At 35.6% G+C, this 16,537-nt stretch overlaps 1 protein-coding gene across 2 annotated transcripts in view; it reads right to left on the bottom strand.

Moving 5' to 3' along the window:
• Positions 1–16,106: 16,106 nt before the first annotated feature.
• The window catches only part of LOC128639078 (sialic acid-binding Ig-like lectin 14), a 434,418-nt gene continuing 433,987 nt past the window's right edge, over positions 16,107–16,537 (bottom strand). For both annotated transcript variants that reach the window (XM_053691228.1, XM_053691229.1), the window contains one exon: positions 16,107–16,537. This exon is cut by the window's right edge and continues 25 nt beyond it. In XM_053691228.1, the coding sequence (XP_053547203.1) occupies positions 16,500–16,537 (38 nt within the window). In that variant the 3' untranslated portion in view covers positions 16,107–16,499.

Raw genomic sequence — 16,537 nt, 5'->3', positions numbered from 1 at the left:
ACCCCAAAACCTAACACCCCCCTAACTTTATATTAAAATTACAATTTCAATCTTATATTAAATCAAATCAAAAAAACTAAGTTTAAACTAACAATTAAACTAATATAACTATTAAACTACAATTAAACTACCAATTAAAGAAAACTAAAATACACATTAAAAAAATCCTAACACTACTATAAAAATTACAAAGTATATAATTACAAAAAATAAAAAATACTAAATTACAAAAAATAACAAACACTAAATTACGAAAAATAACAAACAAAATTATCAAAAATAAAAAAGAATTACACCTAATCTAATAGCCCAATAAAAAAAAAACACCCAAACGCCTACAATAAACTACCAATAGCCCTTAAAATGGCCTTTTGTAGGGCATTGACCTAAGTTAAACAGCTCTTTTAACTGTAAAAAAAAAAATACAAAGACCCCCCCAACAGTAAAACTCACCACCCAACCAACCCCCCAAAATAAAAAAACCTAAGAACAAAAACCTATGGGCATTGCCCTTAAAATGGCATTTAGCTCTTTTGCATTGCCATGAAAAGGGCATTTAGCTCTTTTAAGAAAAGTCCAAGCCCTAAAATAAAAAAATAAAAAACACCCAAAAAAGTTTAAAAAATCCTAACATTAACTCCCGAAGATCCACTTACAGTTCCTGAAGTCCGGACATCCAGGCGGCGAGAGGTCTTCATCCACGCAACTCCATCTTCATCCATCGTGGGACCGGCATCTTCTTGATCCCTGTGGAGGCGGAGCAGTCGATGCACAGAGGCGGAGGTCCAGGTGAAGGTCCAAGGTGGAGGTCCAGGCGGAGGTCCAAGGCGGAGGTCCAGGCGGAGGTCCAGGTGGAGGTCCATTGATTTGACGTGCAGGTCCTCTTCATGCGATCGTTCGCTGCACACTGAGGATTGAAATGCAAGGTACCCCTTTTATGCTGGGGGTACCATTGCATTCCTATTGGCTAAAACATTTGAATCAGCCAATAGGAATTAGGGCTGCTGAAATCCTATTGGCTGTTTAAATCAGCCAATAGGATTTAAGCAGCTCTCATTCTATTGGCTGATTCCAATCAGCCAATAGAATGGCAATGCCCTACAAAAGGCCATTTTAAGGGCTATTGGTTGTTTATTCTAGATTAGGTTTCTTTTATTTTGGGGTGTTTGTTTTCAAATGGGTATTAGAATAGGAATAATTGTTATTATTTTGGATAATTCATTTGTTATTTTGTGTAATGTTTTTGTTTTGTTTTTTTGTTTTGGGGTGGGTTTTTATTTTTAGATTAGGGGTTGGGCATTTCATAAAAGAGCTGAATGCACTTTTAAGGGCAGGAAAAAGAGCTGAATGCCCTTTTAAGAGCAATGCCCATACAAATGCCCTTTTCATGGCAATGGGTAGATTAGACTTTACTTTATTTTTATTTTGTGGGTTTGGGGGTTTGTATACTATTAGGGGGGATTTTGTTTTTCTTTTGTAGGAAAAGAGCTGTTATCTTTAGGGCAATGCCCTACAAAAGGCCCTTTTAAGGGCTTTTGGTAGTTTATTATAGATTAGGCTTTTTTATTTTGGGGTGTTTTTTTTTTAAAACAGGGTATTAGAATATGAATATTTTTTTATTGTTTTGGATAATTTTGCTAGTTATTTTTTGCAATGGTAGGTTTTTTTATTTTTTGTAATTTTAGTGTTTTTTTATTTTTTGTAATGTTAGGTTTTAGTGTAAGGCAGCTTAGGTTTTATTTCACAGGTAAGTTTGTATTTATTTTAACTACTGTATATAGTTAGTAAATAGTTAATAGCTATTTACTAACTAGTCTACCTAGTTAAAATAAATACAAACTTACCTGTGAAATAAAAATAAAACCTAAGCTAGCTACAACATAACTATTAGTTATATTGTAGCTAACATGTTTTATTTCACAGGTAAGTTTGTATTTAGTTTTAAATAGGTATTATTTAGTTCATACTTTTACTTTAATTTTGTTAAAGTTAAGGGGTGTCAGGTCTAGGGTTAGGGTTACAGTTAGGGTTAGGTTTAGGGGTTAATAGTTTAATTTAGGTTGTTACATTGTGGAGGGGTTGGCGGTTTAGGGGTTAATAGGTTTATTTAGTGGTAGTAATGTAGGAGGCCAGAGGTTTAGGGATTAATAGCTTTATTTAGTGGCGGCGATGTCTTGGAGCGGCGGAATAGGGGTTAATAGACTTATTTAGGTGGCGGCAATATTGGGAGCGGCAGATTAGGGGTTAATAAGTTTATGTAGGTGGCGGCGATGTTGGGGGCAGTAGATTAGGGGTGTTTAGACGTGAGGTTTAGGTTAGGGTTTTCCCTATAGACATTAATGGGGCTGCGTTACGGAGCTTTTAATTCCGCAATCGCAGGTGTTAGGATTTTTCTAACCCCCTCTCCCCATTGATGTCTATGGGGAAAGTGTGCATGAGCACATCAAAACAGCGCTTGTATTTTGTGCGGTATGGAGCTCAACGCAACCATATCGCACGCACAAGCCGTCTGTTTCAAAACTTGTAATGGCAGCACTATGGAGTGTGAAATAACACAACTTTTGTTGCATTCGTTAAAAACCCTCTAACCCACATAACTCGTAAACTACCTGAAAGGTATTTAAATGATTTCTTAACCTTGGGCTTTAGTGCACTTTGGCTTAATGCACCTTCGGGTTAGAGCTTGAGCTTCGTAGCAAGCCCCATAGAGGCCTATTTATGAAATGTCTGTTGGACCTGATCCGACAGTGCGGATCAGGTCCAATAGACATCGCTGAATGAGGAGAGCAATACGCTCTCCGTATTCAGCATTGTACCAGCAGCTCTTGTGAGCTGATGGTGCAACGCCGCCCCCTACAGACTCGTGGCCAATCGGCTGCCAACAGGGGGTGTCAAACACGGGCCCTCAAGCTCCGTACGGAGCTTGATAGGTAGGCCCCATAGTCTATGAGGTGAGGGAGTTGGCACGGCCATACTATACAAACTCCAAATGATAAAGCACCTGAGGCTCTCTCTCTCTCTCTCTCTCTCTCTCTCTTTCTCTCTCTCTCTTGAGTGCAACCATGTTACTTTCAACTTGTAATATAAACAGAAGAACTAAAGCACTATTGGTTTAACTTGAGCTGAGATAGGGTTCAACAGCACTAATATGTTTGTGCTTCACTTGTAATCTATGCCAGAGTAGTTAAATATTTTCTAATTCTTTTTATACAGCAGATATTTTCATAGATAAATCACACCAAGTTGCTGTATATACTGTATATTTAACACTTACAGTAGGTCATTTTCAGTGAGAAATATACACATATTTATTAAATGATGTATAAATTATGACACCTAAGAACTGTACAACAAAAACTGTAAAAAGAAATGATTATTTTTATTAAGATTGTAAAAAACAATGTTGAAAACAATAGTGTATCGTTTTGTAAACTCTAATGTAAAAAGAAGATGGGGTTAACCTCTTATAAATAAGGGACATTGGGTATGGTTATATAGCTTTATTTGCAGATAGGGGCTCCCTGAGCCTCTACTCAAATAAATAAACAAACATACATAGTCATGCTCCCCTCCCCCTCCGATAGTGCCCTCCCCCGTATGATGACGTGGTTTTTCATCTGCAATTAAGGCATTGCTTGGATGGCGAGTTAAAGAGTTATGTCTTTTCAAGGCAAACTATTTTAAATGCTTGTCAGGACATAAATATTAACACAAGAGTACTAACGCTTTCTTCCAATTCACATTGTGCTGCAGCATAAAATGTATGAGTTCTGGCATTACATTTTACTGTACTTGTAACGGCACGTTTATAACACATGCAATGGTATGATGGATCTTGGCCATAGGGCACTAAAGTAAAAATGGGTGTGCATTTTTTAATTGTTTAATTATTTTTTTAGCAAAGTAAAATACTGTGCTATATCATCTCACCAATAAAAAAAATAAAGCATGTCAAAAGTTAAACAAATTATAAAAATACATACAGAAAGAGAAGTGCTCTCAGGAACAAACACCAGCTCAATAACTTGTTAGCTTGTTTTATGGTGATTTACCACTTGGGAGCAGCTTCTTTTAGCCCAATAATGCGTTTCACACAGAAGTATATCAGTCTGATCCCACTTAACAATGTACGCCCAGCCCCAAAATACCAGGCAATCCCTCTTTGAACAAGGCAACCACAGATGATTGTTTCGACCTTCATTGGACCTCATCAGTGAGGTGCAGCCATATTCCTCTAAGTTGTAAAAATACAGATGTGGTCAATAAAACACGTGTTACTATTCAGTCAATATAGAAAGCAACACAAAGTATTAAACTTACTTAATGTCCCCACGTACTACATTAACCTTAAAATACAATAATAGTCCATCCATAGTTATAAATGCACCTATGGGAACTATTCTTTTTTATGGGGGATAAAGTAAATAGATTGCCAAAAATTAGCATTAGTCTTCTTATCGTAATGTGTTCTTGAAAGAAACTAGCAATTATTATAACAAATGTCAAAATGTCAAAGAAATTGAAGAAACTGTACAATAAATTTTTTTATTAGGAAGAATTAAAGGGACATTAAACCCCAAAAAATTATTTCATGATTCAGATAGAGAATTAAATTTTTAAACAACATTCCAATTTACTTCTATTATCTAATGTGCTTTATTCTTCAGCTATCCTTTGTTGAAGTATTAGCAATGCACATGGGTGAGCCAATCACACAAGGCATCTATGTGCAGCCAGCAATCAGCAGCTAGTGAGCCTGTCTAGATATACATTTGAGCTAAGGATATCAAAAGAATGAAAAAATTAGATAATAGAATTACATTAGAAAGTTGTTTAAATTTGCATGCTTTTTCTAAATCATGAAATATAAAATTTGGATTTCATTTCCCTTTAAGTAATGGTTAATGAAACATTTAGGAAAGCTATGGATAAGGTTAAAATTATGAATAGCATTGCTAAAAAGTCTATAAATAAATATAGATTACAAGTGGAGCGCAAAATATAGGTTTTGCAAAAGTGATATATGCACTCCACTGAGTAATACCAGTGCATGCAAATGTCTGCTGGTATTACAAGTTAACCGCAATGCGAATGTGACCTCATGTTCGCATTGCAAGGAAGCTTTGTGCTCATGAGAGCGCACTTCCTAAGGCTCCAATGGGAACCTCATTCTCATGCTTTGAGACATGACTGAGAACCTAGTGCAGCCAAGCGGGTAAATCACATAGCAATGGGCAACAGATTGTAAATATAAATGCATATGAATATATATATATATATTTATATATATATATATATATATATATATAAATATTTTTATATATTTATGTGTTAATATGTGTATATATATTTACAAGGAACACACAGTGCCCATAGACTGCTATGTAAGGCCCTTTTCAGTTCAACATCCCACACCCACCAACTTTAACCCCTCAAAACTGCTTTCTGTTTTTGTTTTGTTTTGAAATTAAAGAATATTCCTTATTTTGGGGCCAAATGTTGGGTATTTTGAAAATTAACCAGAGGTCTGACCTCTGGTTAATTTTCTTAGCTCACTCACGGTAGCAATAACCAGCCACTTGTGATTTCTGGTTATTTATCATGAGCCTGTAAACGGGAATTTCCTAATTTTAATGGAACAAAAGGTTTGACCGACACTTTATCCCTAATCACTCTGGAAGAATTCATAATCATAGTACAGAAGGATTGGAAAAAGTTATAGACTGGGTATATACTACCTTTTATTACATTTAAGAATGATACATTTTCTATTCTCAAGCAAAAACAAAGAAACACAAAAGGAACAGATCTACAAATTAATAACCTCCAACCACAAAGATACAATATTGAAATAGATATGAATGCTTTTTTGTAATATATTTTTTATTGCCCTAGCTTGTTAGCTTTTTCTCTTTTTTTTTTTTTAGATCCAATACTCATAAATACATATTAAAATGACTTGATAGTTGGTTAGATATCCTTTGTACCTTTCAGAGGCTAGAAAATCATATTAGTTGTGTTTTTTTAATTTGCATACAGTTACCGTTTGCCAAAAGTTTACTTATAGGGGAGTTGACATTCAAGCAAAAATTGCCACGCCACTCTGGCTGTTGCCAGGGGAAGAGTCGGCTCCTGTGTGCGTGCATCGGTGACGTCATCGCCGCACGTCTCCTCTCCTCTGAAGCCGGTCAGGATCTCCTTAGATGTGAATCCTGCGCCTATGTAAGTTGCTCAATTTCTACCTATCACTGCCCAAGTATAGGTGTTATTGTGTGTGCTCCTGGGTGCTATTATCTTTATGTGCTGGATTGATATAACATTACTGAACTCTGCCTGTCTGACTTCTCTGCTTGCTTAACCCCTTAAGTTCTGGATTGCCATACTGTTGCTGAACTCTGCCTGTCTGACCACTCTGCCTGCTTAACCCTTGAACTATTGGATTGCTATACGGTTGCCGAACTCTGCCTGGCTGACCATTCTATTGGTTTATCCCTGAACTGTTATATCACTGGATTAATTTGTTACTGATTCATGCCTGTTTCCATTCCCTTTATTGGTTTATCCTTGAACTGCCATATCACTGGATTTCTCTCCTGTTGCCACCAAAGTCTACCCTGCCTACTGTCAGTACCGCTTACCTCATTTTGCAAAATTTCTCTGCTCTGGGTTATTCCCTATTATTTCAGCTTGAAGCCAGGATAAAAAGACAACTGGCCAAGTTTGGTCTGATAGTGAAATGTCCCACGAGGGGCCCACTGGGCCAGGGGCCCCCATGAGTCAAGTACAACTATTATTATTTTTATTTTTTTAAATTTTGGCAGCCACCAGAGGGCGCTACAGCAGAGTGCAATTGAGCACAGGAAATGTCATTACAAGGAGTAAAGCATTAGCATTTAAGAGGATTTTTGATTGTGCACTAAACCACTATGCACAGTATGAGACAGACTTGGAACTTCAGTTTGTAAAGTGTGTGCCTCAGTCAAACGGCAGATCACTTTCATTTGCAGAGGAGGTAGGACTTACTTAGTAAAAGCTTTTTTATTTCTTTGTGCAATTTCGGATTGTAATATGCAAAATGCAGCAGTGTATTTATGATTATTTAACAATGCTGTAGAAATTCTATATTTAAAACTATGCAGAAATGTTTCCTCCTCAATACACAAATGGTAGGTGCCCTTTTTTTCCAGATATGATTTTATATATATATTTATTACATTCCAGTTTACTGCCCCTTTATGCAAGGACTTTCCAGATGCCAGGAGGTATTTTATCAAGATTTTTACATCTGCATAAAATGTTATACCCTCAGACTAACAATGCTCAGTGTTTGGAATGAGACAGGTTAACTTGACATTGTTCAGTTTACACTACAACTGACTTATTTTTGAAGTACATACAAACAAGCCTAAATCCTGCATTTAACCAGATTGAATGGTATGAGAGTGAGTACCACAGCTTATGGTTCCACCAAGACCATATAGAGTACAGAATTTTCAAAATCCATAAGTACAGCTGACAGATGGGAACATTTGTACACCAGATTTGAAGTGGTGCTCTTGGTTGGGGACAATGGGGGAGGAAAAAACCCAAACATATGTCAATCTTTCAAAATACTTTTCTTCATCTACCCATTCTGACAGATCATTAATGTACAATTTTGAATTCACAGAAGAATTTTTGTTTGCACATTTACAAATATGATTCTTTAAAAAAAAGTAATCTCTTAATTTCTTTTTTTTTTTTTATCATGCATGTCACACACTGTTGATTTAGGGGATGGCAATGTGGAGAAAGTTTAGCTCCTGTGAGTGTTTCTGTGGGTGTCTGTTTTTACGTCTTTGTGCTTTTGTTGGTGTCTCTATGAGTGTGTATGTATTTTTTTGTGGGTCTCTCTGTGAGGGTGTGTGTGTGTGTGTGTCTGTCTTTGTGCATTTTCTGTGGATGTCTCAGTGAGGGGGTGTGTGTGTGTCGTTGTGCATTTTCTGTGGATGTCTCTGTGAGGGTGTGTGCATATGTCTTTGTGCATTTTCAGTGAGTTTCTCTGTGAGGGTGTGTGTGTATGTATGTCTTTGTGTATTTTCTGTGGATGCCTCTGTGAGGATGGGTGTGTATGTCTTTGTGTGTTTTCTGTGTTTTCTGTGGATGTCTCTGTGATGGTGTGTGTGTGTGTGTGTATGTATGTATGTCTGTATTTTCTGTGGATGTCTCTCTGAGGGTATGTGCATATGTCTTTGTACATTTTCCGTGGGTGTCTCTGTGAGGGTATGTATGTATGTCTGTGTGTTTTCTATGGATGTCTATGTGAGGGTGTGTGCAGATATCTGTGGGTTTTCTGTGGGTGTCTCTGTAAGGGTGTGTGCATATGTCTGTGTGTTTCTGTGACGGTGTGTGTGTGTATGTCTTTGTGTGTTTTGTGTGGATGTCTCAGTGAGGGTATGTGTGTATGTATGTATTTGTGTGTTTTCTGTGGGTGTTTGTGTGTGTGTTTTCTGTGGGTGTCTGTGAGTGTGTTTGTCTTTGTGTGTGTTTTTGAGGTTGAGGCTGCCTCTGTGGGTGTTGCCTTGGGTGTATGTGCAAGTTTGTGTTTAAGTTTGTGTGTGTGTGTGTCCATTGTCTGTTCCTTTTTAGGACATTTTGACCTTACTACTGATAATTCACATCTTTCTACAGACTTTGAGACTAAGACCTTTCCAAAAATCATCAATCCACCACTTAAACTTTAAATTATTGTTTAGGCAGTTAAGGGCGCTTCCTTTAGGCCACTGCATGCTGTTGGCATCATATAGTTGGCATCTTCCTTGATAAAAAGATATAACTCCATATTGTGTCTTGTAAATCTCCTTTTTTGACAAAACTGTAGTTTACCTCATGACTTGTTAGGTCACTGTAAACAAGTGCTGAGTGTCAGTGTGGGTGTCTGAGTGTGTTCGTGTGTTTCTTTGCGTGTCTTCTAGAGGGCCTATATGTGAATCCTTATGTGCGACTGTGTGTTTCAGTGTATGAGTGTATCTGTGTGTTTGTTTGTTACTACCTTTACAACATTTCCTAGTTTGACTACACTTAAATTAATAGGAAAGTCAAAATTAGACTTGTGTGATTCAGACAGAGCATGTATTTTTAAGACACTTTTATATTCAATTCTTTTTTCAAATGTTCTTTGTTCTCTTGGTATCCCTTGTTGAAAAAGAGTATGTACATATCCTACACTAGTGAGAGCTAGCTTCTGATTGATGCCTACACACTTTTGTCTCTTGTGATTGGCTAACTAGATGTGTTCATCTAGCTGCCAGTAGTACATTACTGCTCCTTCAGCAAAGGATAACAAGCTAATGAAGCAAATTTTATAATAGAAGTAAATTGGAAAGTTGTTTACAATTGTGTGTTCTATCCAAATCATGAAATAAAATGTTGGGGTTTCCTGTCCCTTTAAGAATAAAGTGCATATACGTTTTAGTCACTTGGTAAAAAATTGCACATGTCAAAGGGGGGGACGACGACGACTGATCAATGGTTCAGTAAGGGCCCCCAAAATTTCTAGTGGCGGCCCTGTGTGGGAGCCTCTATCACTACAGGTCAAAGTTGAATAAATAAGGCCCTTGTTTAAAGGAGACTAAATCTGTCTTTTAATTTTTGTTTTCGGTTCTATTGTGGGCATTGCAGTCAGGTGATCACTGGTTACACAATGTTTCCCCAACTAGACATCAAATTGACCAGGTTTATAAGTTTACATGGTGAACCCCCCACACACAAACACACATAAATACACTGCAGGATGCAGCAGAAATGCTCTTTATAGCTACTCATTGTATGCACAACATACATTGTCCTGAAATAAAAAATAAAAAAAAAAGTTCTCTGTGAATTATTGTTTATGTATAATTAATTTAGAAAGGTTACCTAATACAATTATACATCCTCAAATGTTTTGACTATATAGTTTAGAAAAAAAACCGCACATACTATTATTTATATAATTGTTTATTACATTTTCAATAACCTGTTTTTTACACATTTTGTTGTAGAATTCTCAATTGTCATAAAATAATGGCATACTTTAAATCTTTAAATTTGAAAATGTAATCTACAGATAGATGGGTTGGTAAAGAAAACATGGGGGCCGAATTATCAAGCTCCGAATGGAGCTTGATGCCCCTGTTTCAGTGCAAGCTTTCAGGCTCGCAGGAAACAGTAGTTATAAAGCCTCTGAGGCTGCGGTCTTCAATCCGCCCTATACGATCGGGCTGATTGACACCCCCTGCTAGCGGCCGATTGGTCGCAAATCTGCAGATGGCGGCATTGCACAAGCAGTTCACCAGAAGTTAAAATCCTTGTGGTCCCATTTATTATAACATATTGGACATGATGGAATACAAAATTGCTAACTAGTAAATACTAGAAAAAATGAGGCACCTTCATTGGGGCGTGACCAAGAGTTAGCGATTTTGTATTCCATCATGTCCAATATGCTATAATCCATGGGACCACAAGAATTTTATCTTAAACTAATCATGTTTGGAATTTGATATTTTGTCTTGTTAAATTCAGTTGCTTGATTGTTAACACACTAAAACTGTAAGGTGCCGAATACGCTTCAGTCTGTTTTGACTGCAACTACTGATACCTTTTTAAAATCGCTTTTTGTGAATTCTTGTGAATTTTATCACATATTTTTATGTATAGAATGATCACAATAATAAAATAAAACATTTTATTATACACAATTTTTGCTGCACTTATTTTTTTAATACTTTATATTAGCGCTTTTAGTGTGTTTGAATATATAAGGGAAAGGAACAGTAAACACTTTTACAAGATAAAGACCTTAATTAATGCAATTGTTTTTAAATATCCAAACCCTACCTATGACTTATTTGGAGGAGCCCATCTGGAGTTGTTACTGGAGTATACAAGGGTTGCCACATTGTTTTTCAGTTTGTAATTGCATTACCACAGGTGAGGCCACTTTGGAGCAGATATGTGGCAGGGTGAAACCAGCCATGTGTTTGTTCTCATAATACGAGACCTCTTACTTTTCAGACTTAAAATTACAGGAAAAGTGGAAGCACTAAATAAAAATGTATAATGAAAATGATTTTTTACCACACATAATTAAAGATTTTTTTTATAGTACAATTTCAAAGTGTTTAACAGTGTGTTTAAATTCAATGACTCCAGTGGGGCTGAATAGGTAAATATATTGGTGTGTCTGTTTCTGATGGATAAAAAATAAAATGCTTCTGTATCTTGGAGTGAACTTTTAGGTTACGGATAAAAAGAAAATATATTTCCCTTTTTTGGTTTAGATTTTATTTTGTTTAATCAATTTTAAAAAATAAGTTGTCTTTCTATCATCTATCTATCTATCTATCTATCTATCTATCTATCTATCTATCTACCTGCCTGTCTATATCTATCTATCTATCTATCTATCTATCTATCTATCTGCCTGTCTGTCTATATCCATCATTATACGTTTGTCTGTCTGTCTGTCATCTATCTATCATCTATCTATCTATCTCCCTGCCTGTTTATATCTATCTATATGTCTGTCTTTCTGTCCATCTGTCTATTCATCCATCTATCTATCATCTATCTATCTGTCTGTCTATATATATATATATATATATATATATATATATATATATATATATATATATATATATATATATATCTGTCCGTCAGTCTGTCTGACTTTATTTATATGTCTGTCTGTCTATCAATCCATCAATCATTTATATATCTATCATCTATCTATCTATCTATCTATCTATCTATCTATCTATCTATCATCTATCTGTCTGTCTGACTGTTTATATCTATCTATTTGTCAATCATTCTATCTGTTTTGAAATAGGCAGCTAGTAAATAGGAAAGAAACTGAATAACAAAACCCTTTATTATAAGAAAAAAACACTAGATGGCAGAATTGTTATGATTTACTGATCTATGATGTCATTCTTGTACCAAAATCATATTTAGCGTTTTATTGCACTTCGCTTTATTGTGCTTGCAGATATTGCTCTTTTTAAAAATTGAAGGTTTGTGGCAACCCAGTGTTGAGAAAGTCTATTGGCAACATTTCTCCAAAATATATTCACATATAAACACATAAATACACATGGACACACATATATGCACACCTATCACACACCACCTGCAAAAACATTATGGGGCTGATTTAACATGCTGCTAATGCAGCTGTTTCCACGTAAGCCTTTAGGCTCGCCGGTAACATAAGTTAAGAAGCAGCGGTCGTAAGACCGCTACTCCTTAACTCGTCCGCCACCTCTGAGGTGGCAGACAGCAATCATCCTGATCAGATACGATTGGGATGATTGACACCCCCCTGCTAGCTATGTGCAGGGGGCAACATTGCACAAGCATTTCACTAGATGTTAAATGCCGACAGCTTATGCTGTCGGCATTTAGCAATGTCGGGCGGACATGATCAGTTACAGCGGATCATGTCCATCCGACATTTGTTAAATCGGCCCCTATGACTCACTAAAGGCTCAGATGAGGGTTAGCATTTTTTAGCAATAAAATATTTTTTTATTTAAGGTATGTACATTGTTTTTTTAGACATAATGTTATTGCACACTTTATAGACTACAGTAGTGCAAATATAACTTTAACAATAAAAATGAATGTGACTCCCTTTATTGCTATATTCGCTTTATTGCAGTGGTCTCTGAGGTATGCCTGTATATATTTCATGATTCAAACAGGGCATATAATTAAAAAAAAATGCTTCATTCTCTTTATGGTATTGTTTGTTGAACAGATACCTAGATAGGTATTGTGTACATGTCTGGAGCACTGCAGGGCAGGAAAAAGTGCTGTCATATAGAACACTAAATCAAAACTGCTGCCATATATTGCTGCAGAAACATGCACACTGCCTTCTTTTTCAAATAAAGATAGCAAGAGAATGAAAAAAAATGATAATAGGAGTAAATTAGAAAGTTGCTTAAAATTGCATGCTCTATATAAATCACGAAAGAAAAAAATTGGGTTCAGTGTCCCTTTAAAATTGTATGCTCTATCTGAATCATATAAGAAAAATGTTAAGTTTACTGCCCTTTAAACTTAAGTTGATGACTCAGACATGATTAAAGGTAGTATAAGAGGGGGTATGGTAGTAACTTGTTCCAGCTTGCACTGAGAGTCCTATACTTCTGTATGTCAGATTGAGTTACACTGTGCACTCTCAAGCACACACACGTTTTATTTATTTATTAGCTAAATGTATTTTATTAGCAATACATTGGTTTGTCATAAAATAATCTGAACACCACAATATCCCCTGAATTTACATTCTCTTATTTCTGCAATCTGCCCTTTGCTATTTCTGAAACAGCCTCTTAAAATGCAGCAATGCCAATAAATATTATAACACATTTTAAAATAAAGCATGTCTTGTGTCCAGATCAGGATTAAAGGGACAGTAAGAACCTTAAGGTTTTTATATAAAATATTTAGTTATACATAATGAAACAACTTTTTTTATTTATTTCCATTATTTATTTTACCAGTTTTCGTGTAATTAGCTCTGAATATTCAGCCATTTCTAATCCTCAGAACTTAAAATGCACCCTGTTGACATCTTAAGGCTACCTCTGCTACATATATGGCCCTTATTGGCTTTATGAAATAACAACCAAAACAATATTGGCCTAGAATTCAAGTGTAGCACTACTGATAGCACAGGGCCCACACTCAGAATATGTGAATATATAAATGTGTATTACACATATATACATACACACATACCAATCCACATACATATATGCAAATATATGTTATGGGTAAAGTCTGATATTGAGTAATCATATGATTACCCGGGTAAAACTGACATTACCCGGCAGCTATGGGTAAAGCCTGATGTAAGATCATACACCAGGCTTTACCTGGCTAATTCTAGGGTACCCACACACTTCTGGATAAAGCTAATGCTTGCATTGTAATTCCCCCATCTTCACTATCTTTGTTGCCTCTGCCTGGGGGATTTAAGGGGTGTGAAGCCCCCCCTTGTAAACCTCATTCCCCAAGGTTTACTTGGGGTGGATGCCAGAGGATTGGCAGGGTGCCCCCCTTGAACCCTCCAGACAGAGCTTTACTTGGGGTGGATGCCAGAGGATTGGCAGGATGCCTCCCTTGAACCCTCCAGACAGAGGGAAAAAAAATAGTGAAGATGGGGGAATTACAGTGCACGGTATATATGTGTGGTCAGAGATTAGTTTCTGTAGCTGTTATGAGCGCTGTGATCAGCTGAGCGCTGTGATTAACTTTAAGCAGGTTGCTTTATCAAGAAGCATTTGGTTAATCCTAAGATTACCCGGGCAAAGCCCGATGTATGGTTTTACCCAACAGCAGCTGGGGTAATGTCAGTTTTACCGGGGTAATCCTAGGATTAACCGGATATCTGACTTTACCCGTAACATATACAGTATACACCTTTAAGCTCTTCCCAGTCCAACATCTTGTTATATACCATATCATGTTAAATACTGTTAACACCACTTGTATTTATTTATATTTTAAATAAATAGTTGAAATACCTTTGCTTTTTCACTCAAAAGAAAATGTTATGTATTTAAACTATTTCTTAATGCATCTTTGACTTAGTACACTTTGGGGTATTACTAGAGCAAAAGCCAAAACAGAGTTTTGTAGCGCACTCCATAGAAGCCTCTTTTACTTTCAGCTTGACATATGAGCACTAGGGATGGGAGAATGTTTCGCAACATTCAAAAAACGAAACGAATTTTAACACATTCATTCGTTCAAATTGAATTTCGAATGCATACATAACATTCTAACATTCGATTTTCGAATGTTCGGTTTCGAATCTTATGATTACATTCGAAAATATTCTTTTCGAAAAATTCAAATTTATATTTGTAATAGTATTTCTAATGCTTTCTTTAAATGTAATATTCGAATTATGCAATATTCTATATAGAAACATTCGAAATTATATATTAGTATCTATTATGTATCAATTTACTAGATTCCCTCTCTACCACATGAACTATTGAACTTCTGAATAGTATTTGTTAAATAGAATGTTACATTCAAAATTTCGAATGTGGACATTCAATATAATTATAAACATTCGAATTCGAAAGTGACATTCGAAAACTGTAAATAGCATTCGATTATAGAATTTTTAAGAATATTCGTTCTTATCAACATTCGGATTTATAATTCAAATTTCGGTAATAACATTCGTTTTAACATTCAAAATTCGAAAAATTACACATTCGCCCATCCTTAATGAGCACAAGAATATGAGAGCTATTTATTTAACTTGATTAGTGTTAGCATTAATATTTTATGCTTCACTTGTAATCAAGGCCTATGCATTTTCTACTAACTTGATGGCATCGGCTAGCCTTGTTGTCATGGTCTAAAGCCTAGGTTGTCTCTTTAAAATAAGGCAAATGATGGGTGAAATTTGGCTATTGAAAAAATATTTGCAGTAAAAATCATGTTAAATTGTTTTAAAAATGACCACTGCTTATAATATGTGGCAAGCAGGCTTTGCATGTGAGAACCTGACCAAAAAGAGCTCCTTCCAGTGTAGATAAATAGAAACCAATATCTGTGTTGTGGATGTGTTGTGGATGTTTTTCTAATTGATTGTAAATTATGACTTGAGCAAACCTGTCCCACAAGGACTTCAGACTACACAAAAAGACATGCAGGTAGTGGTAGTTACAGGAATTATGGGGTTTTTTTTACCTTTACTGAGTAAGGGGGTATCTGGGTAGATTCATGTGTCTTTAGATTTGTTGGTGAGAAGTGGGAGTCAGTGTGGTGAGTTCTGTATATCTCATGGGTAGAAATGTATATTTAAGGGTGTAAAATTGCAGTCTGGGCACATTGTTAAGTATAGTAAATTTTATTTGATTGGAATAGGAGTATTTTACTAATAACTGAACGAAAAATGGTTAATTGCAAATTGTGATTTAGCCGCATACACTGGTGAAACATTTGCTTTCAACAAAGGCAATTAGTTAGATTAAAATTATATAATTAAAAACAATACATACCTATATATTCCTACTATAGTAAGAGGGTGTTATACTGAATATATATATATATATGAACATATTTAAAAATAAGCAAAAATCATTCTTAGCCAACTTGTTATTTAACGTGTTGAATATATAATCAATATAAGAAAGGTTAATACAGTTAATACCACTTATAAGAATAATGTATAGAAAAAGGTCTGTTCAATTGAGAAGCAAGATTATCCATTGCTACAAATTGTGCATAATTCCTAAAATGTAAATATATGGGGGAAAAAGGACAGTTGTGGAAAACTCTTCTTAAAGGTTGTTTAAAATAAATGAATCCTTAAAATCATGATATTATGTTAAGAAAATTAGCTCAGGAGACATTTCAAAACTTTCATTTAAGACAAATTACATATATATATATATATTTATGAATGGTTGACCCGAAAGCTGATAAGCAGGAAACCTTCTTTATTTCTCCATATTTAATGTGTGGTATATGTCACTTG

This window comes from Bombina bombina, chromosome 8, assembly GCF_027579735.1.
Source record: "Bombina bombina isolate aBomBom1 chromosome 8, aBomBom1.pri, whole genome shotgun sequence".
Lineage (NCBI taxonomy): Eukaryota > Metazoa > Chordata > Amphibia > Anura > Bombinatoridae > Bombina > Bombina bombina.
The sequence above is the reverse complement of the archived record's forward strand: the minus strand, read 5'-3'. Positions and strand labels throughout refer to the sequence as shown.